This window comes from Populus alba, chromosome 14 (assembly GCF_005239225.2).
Source record: "Populus alba chromosome 14, ASM523922v2, whole genome shotgun sequence".
NCBI classification, from domain to species: domain Eukaryota; kingdom Viridiplantae; phylum Streptophyta; class Magnoliopsida; order Malpighiales; family Salicaceae; genus Populus; species Populus alba.
Window position 1 is genome coordinate 12,393,205 of NC_133297.1, and position 20,446 is coordinate 12,413,650.

Sequence of the window (20,446 nt, forward strand, 5' to 3'; positions counted from 1 at the left end):
ACCAAGAAGTTCATCTATCTAGTAAAAGCAAGCTAAAGATACATGTGCTAGTTTTTTACTCCAGATATTTTATTATTTTATATATTTTTATTTATTTAATCTTAGAGATTAATTTTGGTTGCTAATAATAAATGGTTTTTATTTTTATAAATATATCATGCAAATACAACTTATTCATATAAATATACGAGGAAAAAAAATTAAAATAAATTACAATATTCTTTTTAAAGTACTGTGAAATTAAAAAAAATCAAAAGAACTGGTTACTATTTAAAAAAATGTTGAGCTAAGCATTTAAAAAATCAGAAAGAGATCATTAATTAAATTAAAAAAACATTTAATGAAAGTTAAAAAAAACCAGGGTTCGCGCCCATGGACAGGAATGAAAAAGCCTATGGTGCGCGCTTGGTTTAATTTTTATTTTCTGAAAAAGCAAATTTTCTTTTAGTTTTTTTAGTGGATAAAACTTTGGTTAGGGTTTGATTTTGAATTAAAAAACTTATTTTTTTAATTTATTTTCACTTAAAAATATTTAAAAATCTTAAAATTATTTTCAATTCTAAAACATCCTTTAATCTCATTAAAAAAATAAAATTTAATTCAATAAAAAAAATTAAAGCATATGATACGTCATATTATTTTCCTCATATTCGAGCTATTGTGGTGGCTAAATATTATTTTCTTTATATTCGAGCTAGTGTGGTGGCTACAAAAAAAGTATTGAGATCTTTTTTATTTAAAAAATTACTTTTAATATTTTTTTATCAAAGATACCTTGATAAATCGATTTGTAACCTCAAAAAAACCCAAAAAAAAACCTTTCAAAAATTTAAAATCAACTCAAGAATAAAAAATCTTTTAAAGTTTAGATCTTTTTTAGACAATTTAAAGATGTAAAAATATCAAAGTATAACTCTTTTTATGAAATGAAATTTATTAACATTAAAATCAAGTATTTTAGTGACTGAAACGGACGGCAATGATGATTTTTTCACCTTATTACTGGAATTCAATTTCTTATATCTTAAATTAAATACTGAAAAAAAAAAAATTAAAGTTTTGGACAAAAATTGTTTTTTAATTTTGAAAATTAAAGAGACCGGTTGTTATAATTCAAAAAATATAAGAACTAAATTGAATATTACGCTAAAAATTCGAAGACCGAAGAGCATTGCCAATTCAACTAGAACTCCCTCTCGCTTTGTGGGGCATTATTTGGATTCCTGCATTTTCAGATTCCCATTGCGATTCTGGACATCCAAATCTGAAGCGCTTTGTTTTTTATTTTTTGATCCACGTTGAAAAAGGAGCTCGGTTAAGCAAAAGCGAAAAAACAGAATGATAGGCCACACAATATTCTGAAATAGCATGCTAGTTCAAAATGCAAATTAAATCCACCTGGAACAAAAATTGTTCAGACTTTGCGCAAACATAAAAAACAACACAATTGTCTCGAGCCAATGCCACGGAAGAAACAGAAAGAAACCAAAATCGACTAAATTTACTAGAATAACTAAAAATCCCAGATCGCATAATTATGCTTTCAGGCGTCCATAGAACTTCTGTTTCTCCTGTGTTGTCTGGAAACGACCATGTCCAAACTTCGAGGATGTGTCCACAAACTTGAGTTTGATTTCCTCATGAGCCAATCGAGATGTCTGTTTAAGCAGTGTTTGACGGAGTGTAACCACCCTCTTCTTAGGTCCAACGCAGCATCCCTTGATCATCAAATAGTCATCCTTCACTACACCATAGTGAGGGAAACCACCGATTGGAGTGATGTCCTTTTCAGTCCTGTTCCAGAAAATATCAAACACGTTGTCAAGAAAAAATTCTAGAAGCAACCAAGTTTCAACTCATCAATGAACTTAAGCAAGCATATTAAGGCAGATATATCAAGCAAAAAATAAAATGGCCAAGTATCATGAGTGAGACACCTTCTTTGGGATAGATACAGCATTGCTTGCATTTCATAAAGAATGCAGTGAAGTTCAAGGAGCATGTTAATTACCTGTCATACTCGGTTATGGCAGTGTGACACTCCTGACCGGTCTTGCCAAGCTTGTAGATCTTCTTGTTCAACTCAGTACGGTGGTGGTATCCATTCTGACCAGCCCTGGCAACAGTGAATGAGACTCTTGCAGGGTGCCAGGCACCGATACAAGCCACCTTTCGGAGACCCCTGTGGGTCTTCCGAGGCAGGCGAGTAACACCCCAACGAGTGACAACACCTTCATAACCCTTACCCTTCGTGACACCAATAATATCAATCATCTCATCCTTCTGGAAGACAGCATCAATTGGGACTTGCTTCTCAAAGAAACCATAAGCAAAATCCACCTTCTGAGCAATTGTGCCACCATTAACCTGGATCTCCATCAAGTGAGCTTTCTTCTGCTTCAATCCTTTCATCTTTCTGATCTGTAATATGTTAAAACGGTAAGAAGCAATTATTGCACAAGTTAAATTAAAAAAAGAGAAGCTGGAACACACAAGTCTGAAAAAATGACCTGCATACAAATTTGAACATAAAAAACAAGTGAATTGTTAACTTCAGAGATAATACCTGAGTGTGAGCCAAAACACGAATAACAGTTGCATATTTCTTCAACTTCTCAAGCTGTGATTGGATGCTCTTCTTCCCTTCATCTGTCTCATACTGCTTTGAGTATTTGTTGAAAGCCCTCTTCTTTGACTTGCACCAGTTCTTGTAGAACCTTCGCTTGACCTCTTCACTCAAATGCTGAGCCCAAACAGTGTTCAGAGTCCGGAGGCCAGATGGTGTATTCAAGTAACCAACAACTCCAACAATCACCATTGGAGGTGTCTCAATGATGGTTACAGCCTCACATGTCTCCTTCTTGTGGAGCTCTACAAAACAAGAAGCAAAATACACATGTTAAATGAAAAATACCTTGTCCATGCTGGTTTTTAATACCATATGACTATGACTTACAATTGAAAACATACAGCAAAATAAAACGAACAAAATTTTTAGGGTTGCATAATGTTTACTTCTCAAAGATTATATCTTCAAGAAGGAAAACATTTATAAGACTTAATTATTCAATTCACAATGCGCACAAACTTTAAATTGGTTAATGAATATCTTGCTTACTGGATCCAGGTTTCTCGACCTCTCTGACAATGTGCGTCATGCCAGCCTTGTAACCCAAAAAGGCAGTAAGCTTGCAAGGCTTAGTAGGGTCATCTCTGGGGAAAGACTTCACTGAGCAGAGTCAAAACAAGAATCAAAAGTTCAATAGTCAGAACACAATGAGTGCACAATGATATTAAAACCCAAGAAACACATCGCTTAAGGATAAAGATACTCCTAATAACCTTTTCCTCTGTGACGGGCAGCTCTCTTCCTTGGAAGAAATCCAAGGGAGCCATGTCTTGGGTGCTCGAACTTCCTGTGAGACATGCTTCTTATTCTTCACCACAAAATCAAACACGTATTGATTAACAAACTAGAAATCTAATTAAAACATATATATAGATATAAATATTTAAAATTTGACCCTTAGGCATCAGTATTAGTTCATAGAATAACAATTTCTTTTCTTTTCTCTGTATTTTATTTTATTTATTTATTTAGTTGTAACCAAACTTGAATAAGCATGACAGCAAACTACATATAAATACTGGATCTTTCAACCGAAGAAATATACCTAAGAAAATCTTCTAACTTTAAATAGTATTCAAGCAACAGAAAACGTAACAAGTGTTGCAGAATAAATAGCAGGAAACTCAATGTCAAAAAACAATAAAACACATCCATGATACAAGAAGCGAAACGATTTTCATGCTCTTACACTATGATCTGCTGATTACTAGAAAAACAAAACAAATCAAATACAAACAAACGATGAATCATAGATTGAAATAAGAAAGAAAAGAAACCAGAGCAAGACAACTCTTGGTTTCGATAATTTCCAGAGAGGCAAAGATAGTTGAAAGTTGTAACTACATAACAATGAGATTGGAAAACCTGTGTTATTATGTTTTTCAAGACAGTCGAAAAGTTTTGCAAGATTTTCTTGGCGACCAAACAGGAAAAGAGAGGAGAAATCTGAGAGACAGAGAGATGAGATGCAAACCTCTTGCTGCGGCGACACACACAATAGCTAGCTCTAGAGCTGACAGAGGGCGTCAATAAACCCTAGTTGGTCTTTATATAGTACTTCTTCTCGCATAAAACCCACCTTATTTTTTCGGGTTTTTTTTATGTCATTGAAATAATAAATTCGATATAATATCTAATTATCATTTATAAATTAAACTTATTGTAATGGTTTAAAGTTACTGATTTGAATTATGTTAAAAAATAATGGAAAAGTTTAGATAATCGGTTTAAAAATTTGCTAATAATTGAATAATTTTTAATTTACAGGTGAATAATTTATTGATTTTAATTTTAGAATTTTATAGCTTTTCAAAACAAATTTTTAAAAATTTATATGAAGATTTCATTTAACAATATGACTTGATGAAAGACCCGGGTCTTAAATCTACATCAATATTATTTGAGTTTATTTTTAAAAAATAAAACATAATTTTAGATAAATTGAAAAAAACTAACGCAACATTATTTTTTAATAAATATTTTTTTTGCTTGAAATAAAACAAATTTTTAAAAATTTATATGAAGATTTCATTTAACAATATGACTTGATGAAAGACCCGGGTCTTAAATCTACATCAATATTATTTGAGTTTATTTTTAAAAAATAAAACATAATTTTAGATAAATTGAAAAACATTAAGCAACATTATTTTTTAATAAATATTTTTTTTACTTGAAATTAACTAAATCATGTTTAAATTTAAGGAACTCAATTAAATTTGACTAATTTAACTTTCAAATTAATTTAAAATAAAACTCAATTAAACTTTGAATCGTAATTTATTGGATCATCTTAGCCATGTTTAATAACAATATATAACTATTAACAACCCTATTTTCTAAAAAACGTCCCATAAATTGAAAAGCATACCCTAAATTTTTATTCGGCCGTCATGGCCCAAATACAAATATGAGAGCGTGCCCTTCAGTTTGGCCCATAAAAAGGTCATTCTTATCCTTGCTTGTAGGCCCAATAGTAATTACAGCTTGGAAAGAAACGACGCGTAGTTTAGACATTCCCGTTCCATTTGTAATTAGGGCAACCATCGCTACCACTATAAATAAACCTCCATTCATGGCTTTCTTCAAATGGTCGCAAAGCATGGGGATAATGGAAGCTGTATTTCAAAATTGGTTTTTGCTTTTGTAGTTTCTAGGGTTTGTTATTGTTGAAGAAAGAGAGTGATGAAATTATCTGTGCAAACGCAGCACCAGTCTGTTTTATCTGATTGGTTGCCATGGGCGGCACTTTCCACACGAGATTTCTGACTCTTCCTTCCGTTTCTTTTTCTTTTTTTTTTTAGCTCCGAAATCATTATCCTTCTACGTCCAAGTGTCCAGAAAACTGAATTGAAGAAAATCTTTTACCTTTTTTGCCAACCCTCAAATTCAAGTTCTCTCGCTGGTTTAATTTAGTTGCTGATGTAGCCTCTTTTTTTGTATCTGTTAATGTGTAACTAGTACTCTTTTTCTCTAATCTTGTGCTCCGTTGCCCAGAGAATTAGAGGGGAAGAAAATCTTCTGTCATCTTTTTTTCAAAGCTCAAAAGTCAGGCTCGTGAAGTTGCTGGTAGTAGGATCTGTTTTGGATCTTAAAAACATTTCTTTCAAAGCTAACTGAACCAGAGTCCACAACAAATCAGACTTGTGCTGTCCGCAACGAATCATATGTAGAACTTGTCTTGCCTTGCTTCCAAATACGAAAGATGGTGGTGTTCCATCCCACTGTCCCGATAATAGCTTGAATATTCCCTTTATGCAAATTTGCCACAGCCCATTGCAAAATTTAAAGGACTAGCTTCTAGGACTTCTGTTATATCCAGATTTCACCTCAACTGGACTCTAAAGAGCCTTTAATTAAAGGTTTCTCAAAGAAAAGATGGTCACGATCCTTGTCTGTATTTCCACACGGCGCACAGATATCATCAACCTGCCTTCCCAAAGCAATCTGCCTTGTTTTGGTGGACAGCCTGTTATGAACAGTCAACGAAGCAACAAAATTGTCTAGGAAAGTTGAAAGAACCCCAGATTGATTTATGCTAACTAACTATAGGATTCATGCATCTATGTATTTCTTGACCACTCTTAACTTGAAATTCACCAGTAGCATTAGCTTTCCAATTCACCTTATCCTCTCTAGCAGGATCAGGGAATAAAACACCACACAGCCAATAGCATCAGATCTAGCGTTAGTTAACCCCAGTTCCCATCATTAATTTCTTCCTTTAACCTGGCATCAGATGATGTGCTGGATTCTTGTACAAGTCTCTGCCCATAAACTTCAACAAGAACACTGGCTTGATGCCGATTGTCCCACTATAAACTGATTTCTTTGTTTGCCATTGGCCGGGATATAATAGAATTGATCCCAACCCGGCTCTCTTTGTTTAAGAAGCTTCCTCCAGTACCATGTGCAATTTCCCTTTTTCCTTCACATTCCAAAAGTTTCTACCCACGTTTCAGCTTGTAAGTGTTTGTCCAAGCTACCCACAATGAACCAGCGTTTACAAGGTGTAGGAAGTCAGAATGAGTAGAAGCAGTCCGAATTACTAGAAGTGCTTTAAGTGTTGTAACAAAATATTTCTATATATATTGATGTTAATAATAAATATCTTTGATATATATGTTAATGGTTTTGATCTATAGAAAGAAGGAACACTGGTTTTGACGAAAATATTGCGGGCGTTGTCTTCTTAAAATTAGGAGTCGGAGAAAATGATATCAGATTCTATTTCGACATTTTCCCTTTGTTTTTCTGGTTCTCACTAAACGTTCTTAAGCATGACAAGCCAAAATGCTTGTGGGTTAAAAATATCATTGCCTAAAGTTAATCGGTATGAAATCTTTAGTATTTTGTGCTAGCTTTGAGGTTATTGGGTAATTAGCGATATGTTCTGCGAAGAATTGGCGTCTATGAAACAAGCTAATGATTGATCATTGTTTCTTCTGAAGGCTGTAAGTGCTATGGTTGATTAGAACAAAGACCTGAAGAGCTAAGTTGGCAGGTCAAATGATACAAAGGCTTTGCCGTGGGAAAATAAGAAGGCGTAACTTCAGCCCTTTTTTTGGGTTCTGCAGATTAAGGAAGCGTATAACCCAATTTTAGGTAAATAGAAAAAACTAAACTGATCTGGTTGCGTTTTTGTCCAGCGAGGATTTACTAATCATGTCGAATTCTTTCTTGCCGCATGGGATTTGTTGTGGCTATAAATTACACCAACTCTTGGGGCAATTAGTCTTCACAATATCCCAATCATACCAGGCCTAGCTACCTCCACCAACAAAGTAAGCAATGGATTCCTCGAGCCGCGTCTTCATGTTATCAGCCATTTTGATGCTCCTCGTTTCCCAGTCAATGGCAACAGTTGCCCCATCCGAGCTAGTAGAAGATGTCTGCACTGAGATTGAGAAATTGATGATGGCTTATGGTGAAAGATCAGGGTATGTCGCAAAATATGATGAATGCGTTAACGCTCTTCAAATGGATCCTAGAACTGCCACGGCAAACATCACCACTCTTGCCGAGATTAGTGTCCAGTTGGCGATTTCCGGTGCCAAAAATGCCGAGGCTTTGATAGAACACCTTCTCGGGAATACAACACCTGCTTCAAGAAAGCCCCTTCAGAATTGTCTGTCCTCGTACGTGAATATCACTGGCCATTTCGAAAATGCACTCTCGGGGCTAAATGCAGGTCTGCAATCTTCCAACTTCGACATCGCGGGGGTTTTGGACCTTGTCAAGATATGTGAACTTGAATTGACAAAGAACCAGACTCATATTCTGCAGCTTACAAACAGAAACCACTACACACGCATGTTTGTTGAAATCTCAGAATTTCTCATAACCCGTCTTGAATTATATCACATAGCCAACGGCTTCACACAGACGAGGACTCAAGGTTAATAATCAAGGCTCGAAGAAAGTTTCCTTGACGCATGCCGAAGCATAAGTGGGCTTTCTTGTAATCTCGTATATGAAGCATGAGCATTTAATATGTTTTTGTATTTTTGAGTTTTTTTTTTTCTAATCTAAATTCCTTTAATATGTTTTTGTATTTTTGAGTTTAATCTAAATTCCTTTCGAAGGAGACATGCATGCGTCTCCTTCTAAACATTGAAAGAATTATAATTTTTTTGTTTTTTGTTTTTTTTATCTTAACTATAAACAGGAATTGAAAATTCAAAAATGTATTGTGGTATATTTGTGGTTATGGTTTAAAAAAATATTTTTAGTTAATTTTAAAAAACAAGTTAAAAAAAAATATGTTTATCTATACAAAACAAGAGTGATTCTATAGAAACGAATAAAATAAAAGAGAATGTTAAATTCAGGCCATATGTTGAAAGACGTGAATACGAGCCTCCAATGTATAAAGGAAGGAGGAGGAGGAGGAGGAGCTTGTTTAATTCTGGGAAAGTTAACGATTCTGTGTATACAAAACTTTAATTAATTTAAAATTCTTTATTTTATTTTTTTACCGAAAAAAACAAAGTGCTTATTTGAATATTAGAAAACCGAGTAAAATTCTGAGTAATTTGAAGATTAAATTATATATTAATTTTTCCTTTGAATGGGATTTTAATTAAAACATGAGAGAAATGAAAAAATCATAATAGCATGGATATTTTAGCTCGTTCTCTTCTTTGTTTTTATATATCAATGGTGGTTTCCAATTCAATCTTTCCTTTTTCCTGATTGTGTAGCGATTCTTATTCAATTTTCTCTTGCATCTCGCATATGTATAGAAATCGATTAACTATTTCTACACAGACAATTTATAATTATAGGTTTCAAAGTTAAGAATCGGGGGCATAAAAGGTTAATGTAACTTTTTGATTAAGGTAGTGTTTGATATGTTGGATTAAGACACAAATCGAGGATGATTTTTTTTTTTTATGAAGTTATTTGGGGCATCTTTAAACAATATAAAACTAGATTTTTATAATGTTTAATGTTATTATGGTAAATATTTTTTTGTCCCGTTAAAAGAGATAGGACAAACTTATCCAAATATTTATATAGGAGTTAACCTGTGTTGATCACATTAATTTAAAAATAAAAATGTTTATTATTATATTTTTAAAAGTTAACTCAATTCGGGGCAAATCTTGAGTCACAAATCAAGTTAATCATTGACCTAGGTCAACATGAGAATAAAAATGGTTTTAATCATAATTTTAAAACTTGACTCGAGGCAAAACCTGGGTCGCGGGTTGTATTGATTATTGATCTAAGTCAATATATAGATAAAAATTATTATTATCATATTTTTTAAACGTGACTAGGGATTGACCTAGGACATGGTTTATGTCAGGGTCGGATTGATCATTGACATGGGTCAACGTAATACTAAAAATATTTATTATCATAGTTTTTAAACTTGACTTAGTGGTCAACCTCGAGCAAAACTTGAATCATGAGTGAGGTTGGCCATTGACCTAACCAACATAAGGATAAAAGTAATTATTATCATTATTTTAAAACTTGACTAAGGAGTTGACCCAGGGTCAACCCTGAGTCACAGCTTGAGCTAACCAATGAACCGAGTCAACATAATGATAACAAAAGGTTATTATTATAGTTTTGAAACTCAACTCAGGAGTCGATTCGGGGCAAGACCCAAGTCATGGGTCGAGTTGACCTATGTCAACATAAGGATAAAAGTAATTATTATAGTTTTAAAATTAATCAAGGGTTGACTCGAGCCCAAGCTCGGGTCACGAGTTGGGTTGACTATTGACTTGGGTCAATATAAGAATAACAATAATTATTATCATAGTTTTTAAACATGAATTGAGGATCGACTTGGAGCCAAACCTTAGTCAAGTTAACTATCGCCCCAGGTTAATATAAGAATAAAAATAATAATTATTATAATTTTAAAACCCAGCTAGAAGGTTGACTTGGGGGCAAAGACCATGCCAAGAGTCAGGATGGTCAACCTGGGCAGAGTCGAGGCAATATTAGAAAAAAATAGTTATTATGACAATTTTAAAACCCAACTCACTCGGGTAAGATTTAGATCATGGGTTGGGAGGGTCAATTTATGTTAATATGAGTCAACATAATAATAAAATAATTATTATCATAGTTTTAAAATCTAATTTAAAAATCAACTCAAACAAGGCTTAGGTCATGGATCACAGATCCAACGTGGTTCGACAATGTATTTATATTCACAAGAGCAATGAGTTTTATTTCACTACATGTCAAAATTAGAGTTATAATATGTGTTTACATCCTAGCCGTACAAAAGATATTAGTAATTTTTAATCGGCACATTTTGCTCCCCTTACTCTGTTCGCTTCACTCCAGCATTTGCCTATAAGTCACATACTACAATAAAAGGGTCAACTTAGGTTAATTCAAGTCAACATACGGATAAAAATGATTATTATTATAGTTTTAAAACTTGATCCAGGGGCAGCTCGAGATAAGACTTGGGTAATAGGCTGTGAGGGCCAACCTAATTTGATATGATTTACCCCTTGTATATATCTTATATCATATTAATTTTGATATTCATAGTTCATATTTTTAAAAAAAATTTGGCAGGAACAAAATATTGGTTGTATAAATTTAAATCAACACCTTCATTTCATAACATAATCAATCAAACATGGGCCAGAGCCCAAATCACAAGGAAGGGGAAGCTCACTGCTGAGGGCCGAGGTCCATATTAGACAAGACCAGATCCCCAGAAGGGCCAGAATGATATTTATCCATTTTGAAAATGTCCTCAGCATGAACGCGAGAGCCGTTCGATTGTGGCCTCAAATAATCAGACGATCGTCAAATACAATTCCCAAGAATTTGACTTGGAATAAAGACACTCCTGCACGTGGCAGTAGCTAAAGCGTCTTATCCACTCTATAGATATCCATACTAGACGCGTTAATTCAATTATCAGGAAAAACAAATCATACTCGCTATGCCTGCCCTTTCAATCTAACCTCAATTACTATTTCGCCCTTATCACTTGTCACATGGAGGCGAGTTTTGATCATCGATCAGAGTCGCGAGTGGGGGTAATAATAGAAAAATAAAGCCGTTTCAAAGAGCGGGAGAATGAAAAACCAGCCGTTTTGAATTTAAACTGCCTCGCACAAAAACTTACAATTGAAGCCTTCTTGTTTCCCATCACTGATAAAAAAGGAAAAGGAAAGGACAGTGGGCAAGCAGAGAGTATTTGATGAATGGATTCTGAAGGAAGAAAAATGGAAGAAGTAGAAAGGGATTTTCATGGCATGAAGAGGAAACAACTGCAAGCGCTTTGTAAAAAGCATGGAATTCCTGCTAATAAATCCAATGCCGAAATGGCTGATTTGTTGACTTTGACTCTCAAGGTGTGTTTTCTGTTAGACACTGATAATTTATCTTTGTTTAATTACAGGCTTGAAGGGTTTCTGGTAATTTCCTTTTTTTTTTTGTTTGAAATTGGAATCTCCAATCGATCTGACGAATTTGTTAATTATTGTGTAAATTTAATAAGAATTTGATTTAAATACGGAAAAAATTGATTAGGCTTAATTTATTGTCTTTGTTTTGTGATCATTATGGTTTAAACATTGAAAGAATTTTTATTTTTATTTTTGTGAACTATAAACAGGGAATTGAAAATCCAAAAGAGCAAGGTCAAGGAGAAGTACAAAACGTGAGTGATTCTATGAAAGTGACTAAAATATTGAAGAATGTTAAATTCAAGCCTGATGTTGAAATACGTGAATACGAGCCTTCGGTGTATAAAGGAAGGAAGAGGAGGAGGAGGAGCATGGTTAATTATGGGAAAGTTATTGGTTCTCCGCCTGGAAGTAGGAATAGAGAGCAGAGAACAGTTGGAAGAAATGTAGATGAGGTTGTTGGGAAGAAGAGAGGGAGAGGACGAGAAAAGAAAGGGAGCGTTGGGGTGGAAAATGTTGATGTTAATGACAACTCACGACCTCCTGTAATCACTAAAGAGGGAGATGTTCAACTTGTGAAGGGTGAAGACAAATCGGGTAGGAGGCGACTGAGAAGTAGAGAGGTGGTGATCGAGGAGAACGTTGAAGGGGGTGAAGGGGATTTGGTTGTTTCTAGGAAGAATTCAAAACGGGGAGAGTCTAGAAAGAGGGGGAATCGTGATGGGATTCGTTTCTCGGATGAAGTTTCTGAAGAGAATGTAAGTGCAAAAGACGATGCTAAACCTGCAAAGGCGCCATCAGGATCAAGAATAAATGCTAGGACGAATGAAAGCACTTCATTATTGAGTGTGGATTTCGGAAAAACAGAAAGTTTTGGAAGGACTACTCGGTCACGGGCTAAGTTAAGGGAGAATACTTCTTCTACAATTGCAGATAAAGCTGAAACCGTCGAGGTTCAGGATGAATATGAAAAGGCTCTCCAGACTGAAGAAATTTTGAAGGGTGCAGGTAGAAATGCTTTTGGAAGAAAGTCTTTTGTGCCTCGAAAGCGGTTGGTGGTAGAAATTCTATCTGAAGAAGGTGTTGAATCAGTGAAGGGTGGCAGGCGATCAAGAAGAAATACTAGCAAGAAGGAAGGTACTTCATTATCGAGTGGGTGTTTTTCTAAAACTGAAATTGTTGGTAGGACTTCTCGGTCACGCTCTAAGTTGGAGGAGAATACATCATCTGTGACTGCAAACAAAGCTGAAACCATCGAGATTCAGGATGAAAGTCAAAAGGTTCTTCATCTTGAAGAACCGTTGAAGGATTTCGGTAGATATGCTTTGAGACGTAAATCTATTGTGCCTCAGAAGGGAGTCGCAGTAGAAACCGTGTCCAAAAAAGATCTTGAATCTGTAAAGGATGCCAGGCGATCAAAAAGAAACATGGCAAAGGCTACAGATTCCAAACCTATTGTGCAAGTCGTTACTAGGAGGAGGACAAGGTTTGGAGCTCAGGCTACGGTTGAAAGTGCAGACGAAATTACCGAGGTTAACAAAGAGCATAACAAGGCTGTTCAGCTCGAGGAATGTTTGAACACTCAAGATAGAAATGCTTCAAGACAGAAGTCTCTTACAGCTCAAAAGGGCCAGGTTGGAAGTGAAGGACCAGATGAGAAAATTGAAACCATAAAACAATCTAGGAATGCAGATTTGAAGCTTGCTAACAAGGTTGAAGCTTCTGGACAATTTAGCAGTGAGATTGAAAAGGCTCCGATATCGATTGGCCATGTGAGGGGGTCCAGAAGCAACACTGTTGTATTAAGCCCTGCTTTTGCCACTGGTGAACTAGGAATTGGTGAAGCTGTTGGTATGGTTGGGTGTCTGAAACGAAAGCGTGGCCCAACACTGGAGACAGATTCTTCTACAGTGGGTGAATGTTTGGCCGGTAAACCTTCAAGAGAATTGGCACAGCACGCCTCTAGAGGTAACTTGGTTGGATCTACCGTCCCTGGAAAAATTGTTGAAAAGAAGCAACATGGCATATCTGCAGTTCCAGTTATGGTAGAGGAAGGTCTATTTACTGAAGAAACACAAATTGAGGACACTGGATTGACCATGCCAGAAGCTACAGGGGACAAACCTAATTTCAGTTTGAGCTGCTCCAAGGAAGTCTTTGAAACTTCTGACAAGAAGGGATGTGAGAGTAAAACAAGTGAAATGAGAACCAATTTCTCAGAAGTCGCTGCTGGATGCTCTAACATTCAGGAAGGTGTAGATAATAAAACAAATTTGCAGGAAACTCCGTCTCCAACATCAATATCAGTGATGTTATGTTTTGCAAACCAAGAAACACCAGAGAATGCAAGTCAGCCCATAGTCCTTAATGAGGAGGCTAATACTGTCGCAGGTGACATGGAGAAACTTGCTGTAGATGCTATCATTGAGGTTGGTGTGGATGATCCGTCTAGCAGATCTAAGGAAGAAGATGGTGCAGATTTGGGTAATGATAATTTAGATGAACACGGACAAACAGAACTTCAGACTAATGCTTCTGATACGTTTCCCCTAACTAATCGTTTCTCATTTGCGAAGCAATCAGATTTTTCAGGTAATTGAGTGATCTAGAATGAAAATATGCTATTTTCTTTTCAGTATTTACTTAGGATGTTCTAAATATTATGTTGACCAACCTTCCAACTTCTCAGGGTTGGAGAATGGACTTGAAAGGAAAGAACTGAGAGAAGACATACACTTAGAAAGTGGTGATGTCAATGATTGTTCAACTGAACTTGTGGACATAACATCTGCTGTGGAGGGTGGTTTCTGTGATCTAGAAAATACTGGACAGAAAATTAGAGCAAATAAAAATGAGCATGAAGAGGCATCTTGTGAGGATAGACCATCACCAGCTGCTGGTGAAAAGATGGTTAGTTTTATCACTGAAATAAACCTACAGGAGGATGGTGATGTCCTCCTTATACAAGCTGCCGAGGAGAACCAAAATTTCATTTCAGAGGAAAACGCTAGCAATGTTTTTCAGGTCTCTAGAAGAACATGCGCACATGAACTTCTACATGGAGAAGTAACCTGTCTGAGTGCCCCAGAAAAGGGCACCGACGAAGGTGAAAATCGTTCTTCGGCCATTGTTCCTTTACAATGTAAGGGCACCTTACCAGCTCTTGCAATTTTTTGATTTCTTCTTCCTAACAACATTTTCCTTTTTATGTTGTCATCTTCAATTAATTTTAACGCAATCTGTTTCTCTTGGCAGTCACTGGTATTGGCAAGCAAAGATTGCCCTTTTATGCAGGGGATTCCTCCGAGGACAAGAAAATACAGCATCATGGTGAGTTTTTTTTTATGCGACAACATTTGGGAAATGTACTCTAGTATATGCATAAGCAATTGCTTTTCTATCTAAAACAAAATTATATTGGAGATCAACAAATATTATCAACATTCATGTCACTGAAAGTACTGATGCTTAGTTTAATGAACCTGAAAACTTCCTTTCATATATTGTTGATGCTACAGATGAGAAATCAACAGAAAAGATTAATTCAAGTTGTAAGGATGAAAAGCACGTTCTGGAGGAAAACGAAGCTGTTGCAGATGCTTTTCCACAATCTTCGTTGCAAGATAAAAAGGAGGTTACTTTTGCAATAAAAACTGATATTTGCGCTGTCGAGACAACAGGAGAAAGTGAAGTTACCAATCATAGTGACAGTGGTAAAGCATCAACTGGAGTGAATAGTTCACCAATGCTTTTTGAGAAGCTTGGTGGTTATAAAGAGATGAATGCAATGAGAAACTGCAGCATTGATGCTTCCATTGATGTCCCTGTTAGCAAGTCCCATGAAGCTGTTATGGTTATGGAGAGTGGCCGAAACATGGATGGGGAGTCAGATGCTGAACAAAGTGAGTTTAAGGAAGAAAAATCAGGATGCGCTGTAGAAACTGTACATGGTGATGACAATGTTTGCCAGAAGGTGTCTGCAGAGGCAAATGCTTCCAGTTTAACTTGGTTAATTTCTAAAGAAATGGAAGGTTGTGAAGGGAAAACATTTGATATGATGATGGGCCGTCCTAGTGACTTCCTTAAATCAAATAAAGAGTTGGCCAGTGGTAAAAATACGGCTAGATACCAGTGTGATCAGGTTGTCAGGAAGGAATCTGTTACAGGTGCTCTCTTGTTTGAGCTTTGTGACCACAGCAGCAGTGATGAGGTGGCTGGCAATGCTGATGCAACTTTGACTCCAACCATCGAAATTTTTGGGGGAAAGAAAGTTGGATCATGGGGAAACACTTCTAAGAGCATAGAAGGAATTAATATGTGGACAGGCCAAGAGACCATATCTGTAGGCAGCGATTCCAAAGCTGACACTTTTACACAAGTTATGAATGATCGCTTTGATGAAGAAAAAACTGCAGAAGTGAGCGATGGTGATCTTTATGATCATATCAGTAAATATGGTGAGGCAGCTGACAAAGAATCACTGAATATGACAACCGAAAAATTGGACATGTCGGGCACACAAAATGAAGGAACTGCACAACCAAATTGTCCTGTGGGGCTTGGTAACCTATTTTCAGATTATGGGGGCGAGTTTTTGAAAATTAATGATGCTGGCAGCAGTGCTTCCCCTGAAATTGCTTCTGCAGATTGTGAGGGCATTGATGAAACATCAAATGGATTTATGGGCTCTGAGCTTGAACTTGGAGTCAAGGCTGGTAAATTTGACGATCTCGAAGAGGTGAATGCTTTAGAGCTAGAAAGAAGTGCTTCCGTTTCCTTAGAAAACCGTATCTCTATGGATGTCATAGCTGCATTTAACGTTGAAAAGGTGGAGGATGATTCGAAGTTGTACCAGAGAAACATTGATGATGAGAAGGAATACAGCATTGTTTCTCTCCCACAGGTTACCCCGAAGAGCATTGGAGAGCACTCAGTTGAGGAGGGACTTCTTCATGCGAGTAAAGACGACTGTGTTGCTGCATCAAATGATGCCAGCAATAACATTAAAGCAGATAGAGCTGGGTCAGTGGCTGTAATTGGAAAGATTTGTTTTGAGAAAACTGAAGGCTGCACCTTGTGGACTGAAAGAACACCGATTTCTCCACAGATACCTAAAAGTAGCGGGAAAAAGGCTCAGCAATCTTCATTTGAACATAAATTATTTGCTGAGTCTTCTGGAATATGCGGAATGGGTTCAAGTGCTGATGCTGTTTCAGAGCTGAATGTTTTATTATCTCATGGTAAGTATCTGAAGCCTGAATGTGTTACTTAATACTGAAACTTATCAGATAAAATCCTTCCTGTGGAAGATTGAATATTTGAAAATGACATCCAATTGATCTTCGCGTCTGTTTGTTTGTAGTGTGGCAAGTTGGAGTTAATTTTCGTTTTGTTAGTTGCAGGAGAAAAATATAAATCTCATCCAGGTAGCAAGTCAATCGGCAATGAGGCAGGAGTAAAAGTTATGGCTTCTAATGACAGAGGTGTGTCTATAAATTAATTTTTCATATCATCTCAAGTATTAGTAACAACTCTTTAGAATCAAATCAGAGTCGTAAACTTTTACAGAGTATGAAATAACTATTGATTGTAGGCGTTTGTGAAAAATCGTCCAGAATGAAATGTCGTTTTCTTTCTTTTACGCTTATCCGACAGTAGTTCAGCCAAGTGTGTGTGTGTGTAAATATATATAAGAAAATCTGATTGATTGCATCTCTCCAACACCACTCTTGTCCTGGGTTACAAGTTCCAAAAGGTACGCTTTTTTGACACAAAGGGATAGGATCTATTAAGGATTCATCGTAGAGTTCCAAAGGAATTTTTTTTCCTGTTCTCAAATGATATAATTGTCGATTAAATTAGTACATTTAAGACTCTTCTTTACAGTCATTTTCTAAGAGAATTATTTCTTATATTTAACAATCTGTCTCTCTTATTAACAGAACAAGTACCCCTAGAGCTTCTCACTGGATCTGATGCATCTGCCCTGTTCACCAACTGGGAAGTGAATTTGATCCAAGGGAGTGGAGAAGAAGATCTAGTTGAAGAATCTGATGGAGAAGCCTCGAAGGACAATTTGATAAGCAACGATTCTGAGCATACTGCATGGATGAACAAAAATGTTGAAGAAGTCTTGTTCACCAACCGGGAAGTGAATTTAATCCTAGGGAACGGAGAACGAGATCAAGTTGAAAAATCTGATGGAGTAGCCTCGGAAGACAATTTGATAAGCAATGATCCTTTAGATGAGCATGTAGCAAAGACAAGCATAAGCAACGATACTTTAGATGATGCTCCTCTTGACTTAAAAGTAGACAATATCTATTATTCTGACATCCAAGATACTTGTGAAATAGGATCGGGTGCAATAGACAAAGTTAGCTCAGGAGCCGCTGCAAAGATGGACATCCTAGAGGAAGTGGTTATTGGAGTGATTCAACAAACAGTTATTTCAGCTGAGGCATCACAGGAAATGGCAGAAAGTCCGCCACAAGAAAGATTTTTAAGCTGCAGCAAATCGGAAGAAAGCCCGTCCCCAGATACCCCTTGTCGCTTACCTGAAATCACCTCAGGTGCTTCTCTGGTACAGCGAAATGGTCCAGAGTCTTATAGTGAGTGTTTCCACCTTATCTTATGTTGATTTTTTATGTATACCAAACGTCTTTCTATATTGATAGGCAAGAGATCTGATATGAGTTCGCTGACTTTTGATTACTTCATGACATGTTCTTCGATTCAAACCATAGTTTTTTGCCCATCTTGGATTGGTCTATAGAATTAGCTTCACACCCGTCTAGCTCTTGGGCATTCCGGTTTGCATTGCTAGTGTCGTATTATTCTCCAAGTAAAGCGACATGAGATTACTTATTGGTTTTTAATTTTTTGTACGTTGTTGTGGGACAGAAGGTGAATTTGTACCACAATTATACTATAAGGATATGAGAAGTCACGGAGGAGAAGAAACAACTTGCGATTACAGAGCTATGATTGTTGATTATGTCCCCATTGAATTTAGTATCTAATGTAATTGGCACCTTGATTTATCATGATTGTAGGGAGCATTCCCACAGAGCAGGGTGAATTCCATCAAGGGGACTTCAAAGTTTTAATAGCACAAAAGGTCGGGGCTGAGGAAGTTAGAGAAGCTTTAGCCACAGATGATACCAACCTAGAATCTAATCCCAGTGATCCTCGGGAAGTTGCTATAGAGCAAGCTAATGAGCACCCAGACGCATTAAATGAATCACTTCTCATGGTTGGCCTTGATTATCAGACTCAAAATCAGCAGTCATGTGGGTGTTCTCTCCGAGGAGATTGTAAACACGCATTAAAAGAGAGAGAGAGACACTCCATTGAGACCGAGGCAACAAATTGCTTGCATCAGCTTGATGAAGGTGTTTTCTCCGAGGAGATTGTAGACTTTGGAAATGGCTTTGCTACTTCTCCATTCAAACGTCAGCGAGATGTCGACTCTTCCGCTGGTACTTCAGTCAGTGTATTTCAGCATTGTATAACAGAAAATGATGCCTGGGAGTTGAATTTATTTTCTGAAGAGAACGAACAGGATGAGAATCAAACGTCAGGTGCACGGTTCTTGCACACCAATTTGAGAAACGAGGGTGCTGGGAAGGTGTATGAAAATATAGCTGTTACTGAGCAAGCCGCTATTCAAGTTGATGAAGAGCAACATGGTGAACTATGGCAAGTAATGGATGAGCAAATTGAAGAGGAAAAACACACATACTTTTCTGTTTCAGACGAGCCCAGCTTTGAAGATGTCGAAGGTTCAAAGAAGCAAGATTGTGTTCTTCTCGAGATTGATAGCATTCAAGAACGTATTAACTGTGAGAATCATCAGAATAAATCTGTGAATACTGAGCATTCTTACGATTCCAAGGAAAAGGAAATCTTTATAGATGTTAATGAGGTAAATGGTTATCATGATGTTGTTTCATCGGAGCAAATGGGGGAACGCAATTCCAGCTACTTAAAACAATATAATAATGAAAGCCTCAGTGTTGAAGATATCGGAGTAATAGAGAACTTAAGTGAGAATGTTTCAGCCAAACCAAATATATCCGCATTGGATCAATCCACTGAAATTATCAATTCAACTAGCAGTCAAGGTACATGAATAAAAACAAAATCTTGCGATTTCATGTTTTCTTTGTTTGGACAATGTTTTAGACCTGATCTCACAAGATGACGTCCAAACACTGGACTAAGATCTTTGCGTGAATTGTTTTGCAGACATTGCTGCCAGGGATGATCAAACGCATCAACTGAAGTTGCCTTCATCTCAAAAGGGGGTCTCATGTGACAAAGAGGAAGAAACCCATAGTTCGGACGCTAAACAGTTGACTACGTCATTGGTTCGAAGGGAGGCCAGGAAAACTGGTTTTGTTCAAGCAACTCCTCAGAAGATGGTCACTTACACCGGCATGAAAGAAAACCTGGCAAGTATCAAGAGGGAGAAACGGGGTAACATGACAGCTCCGAACCCATTATCAAAGAGGCGGGCTCTGGGGAATCTCAGAAACAATTAGATTTAAAACGGGCCCTTCTGGTTTTCGGTTGGTGGTTTTAGGTTTTCGCGTTTAGATATGAGCATATCTCATGCATCTTTTACTGGCATACGAATACTATGTTATGGTTGTTCAGCAGAATTTAGATTTGTTTGTGTAATCTTATGCTTGAACGCCTCCGATTTCTTGAGCAACGAAATACTTGCTTATATTTATATATTCCCCAAGTTCGAATTTGGTGGAAATCTCACTGTACCATAACGCTATATTGTTTCATCATATTATTGCACGACTGGCTGATGAAGTTGATGTAAAATTACGTACAGAATCTCTTTCGCTTAAAGTAACCTCTCGCAGGGTTTAGACATTTATGGCCTCGGGCTTAGCACTTC

At 36.6% G+C, this 20,446-nt stretch overlaps 2 protein-coding genes and 1 non-coding gene across 6 annotated transcripts; 2 read left to right on the plus strand and 1 right to left on the minus strand.

The window, feature by feature from the left end:
• Positions 1–1,356: 1,356 nt before the first annotated feature.
• LOC118060823 (large ribosomal subunit protein uL3z) lies at positions 1,357–4,228 on the minus strand. Its single transcript, XM_035074482.2, has 6 exons — positions 4,104–4,228; positions 3,343–3,437; positions 3,119–3,229; positions 2,567–2,871; positions 2,012–2,421; positions 1,357–1,794 (listed from the first exon to the last, which is right to left on the minus strand). The coding sequence occupies exons 2-6, from the start codon at positions 3,425–3,427 to the stop codon at positions 1,536–1,538; spliced, it is 1,170 nt and encodes a 389-aa protein (XP_034930373.1). The 5' UTR covers positions 3,428–3,437; positions 4,104–4,228; the 3' UTR covers positions 1,357–1,535.
• A 954-nt stretch (positions 4,229–5,182) lies between these two features.
• Positions 5,183–8,183, plus strand: LOC118059437 (uncharacterized). The gene is made up of 2 exons (XR_012167858.1): positions 5,183–7,234; positions 7,365–8,183. It is a non-coding gene; the product is annotated as an uncharacterized protein (transcript).
• A 2,882-nt stretch (positions 8,184–11,065) lies between these two features.
• LOC118056851 (uncharacterized) lies at positions 11,066–20,349 on the plus strand. 4 transcript variants are annotated; one of them, XM_073404369.1, is made up of 10 exons: positions 11,066–11,475; positions 11,739–13,034; positions 13,164–14,121; positions 14,219–14,671; positions 14,785–14,859; positions 15,048–16,769; positions 16,926–17,012; positions 17,472–18,140; positions 18,585–19,655; positions 19,780–20,349. In XM_073404369.1, exons 1-10 carry the CDS (start codon positions 11,326–11,328, stop codon positions 20,073–20,075), a joined length of 6,777 nt encoding a protein of 2,258 aa, XP_073260470.1. In that variant the 5' UTR covers positions 11,066–11,325; the 3' UTR covers positions 20,076–20,349. The 4 variants fall into 4 exon arrangements, with proteins under 4 accessions (XP_073260470.1, XP_034926846.1, XP_073260469.1 ...); XM_035070955.2 differs by having other exon boundaries at positions 11,739–14,121; XM_073404368.1 differs by having other exon boundaries at positions 11,739–14,121; positions 16,932–17,012.
• The last annotated feature ends 97 nt before the right edge of the window (positions 20,350–20,446 follow it).

Bases quoted from the DNA above. Each gene is read 5' to 3' on its own strand.
- LOC118060823 (XM_035074482.2), bottom strand. From the start codon at position 3,427: ATGTCTCACAGGAAGTTCGAGCACCCAAGACATGGCTCCCTTGGATTT. The intron at 2,872-3,118 runs GTAAGCAAGATA...CTTGTTTTGTAG, and splicing joins GGTCGAGAAACCTGGATCCA to AGCTCCACAAGAAGGAGACA. The intron at 2,422-2,566 runs GTATTATCTCTG...AACATATTACAG, and splicing joins GTGTTTTGGCTCACACTCAG to ATCAGAAAGATGAAAGGATT.
- LOC118056851 (XM_035070955.2), top strand. From the start codon at position 11,326: ATGGATTCTGAAGGAAGAAAAATGGAAGAAGTAGAAAGGGATTTTCAT. The intron at 14,122-14,218 runs GTAATTGAGTGA...CCAACTTCTCAG, and splicing joins GAAGCAATCAGATTTTTCAG to GGTTGGAGAATGGACTTGAA. The intron at 17,013-17,471 runs GTGTGTCTATAA...TCTTATTAACAG, and splicing joins TATGGCTTCTAATGACAGAG to AACAAGTACCCCTAGAGCTT.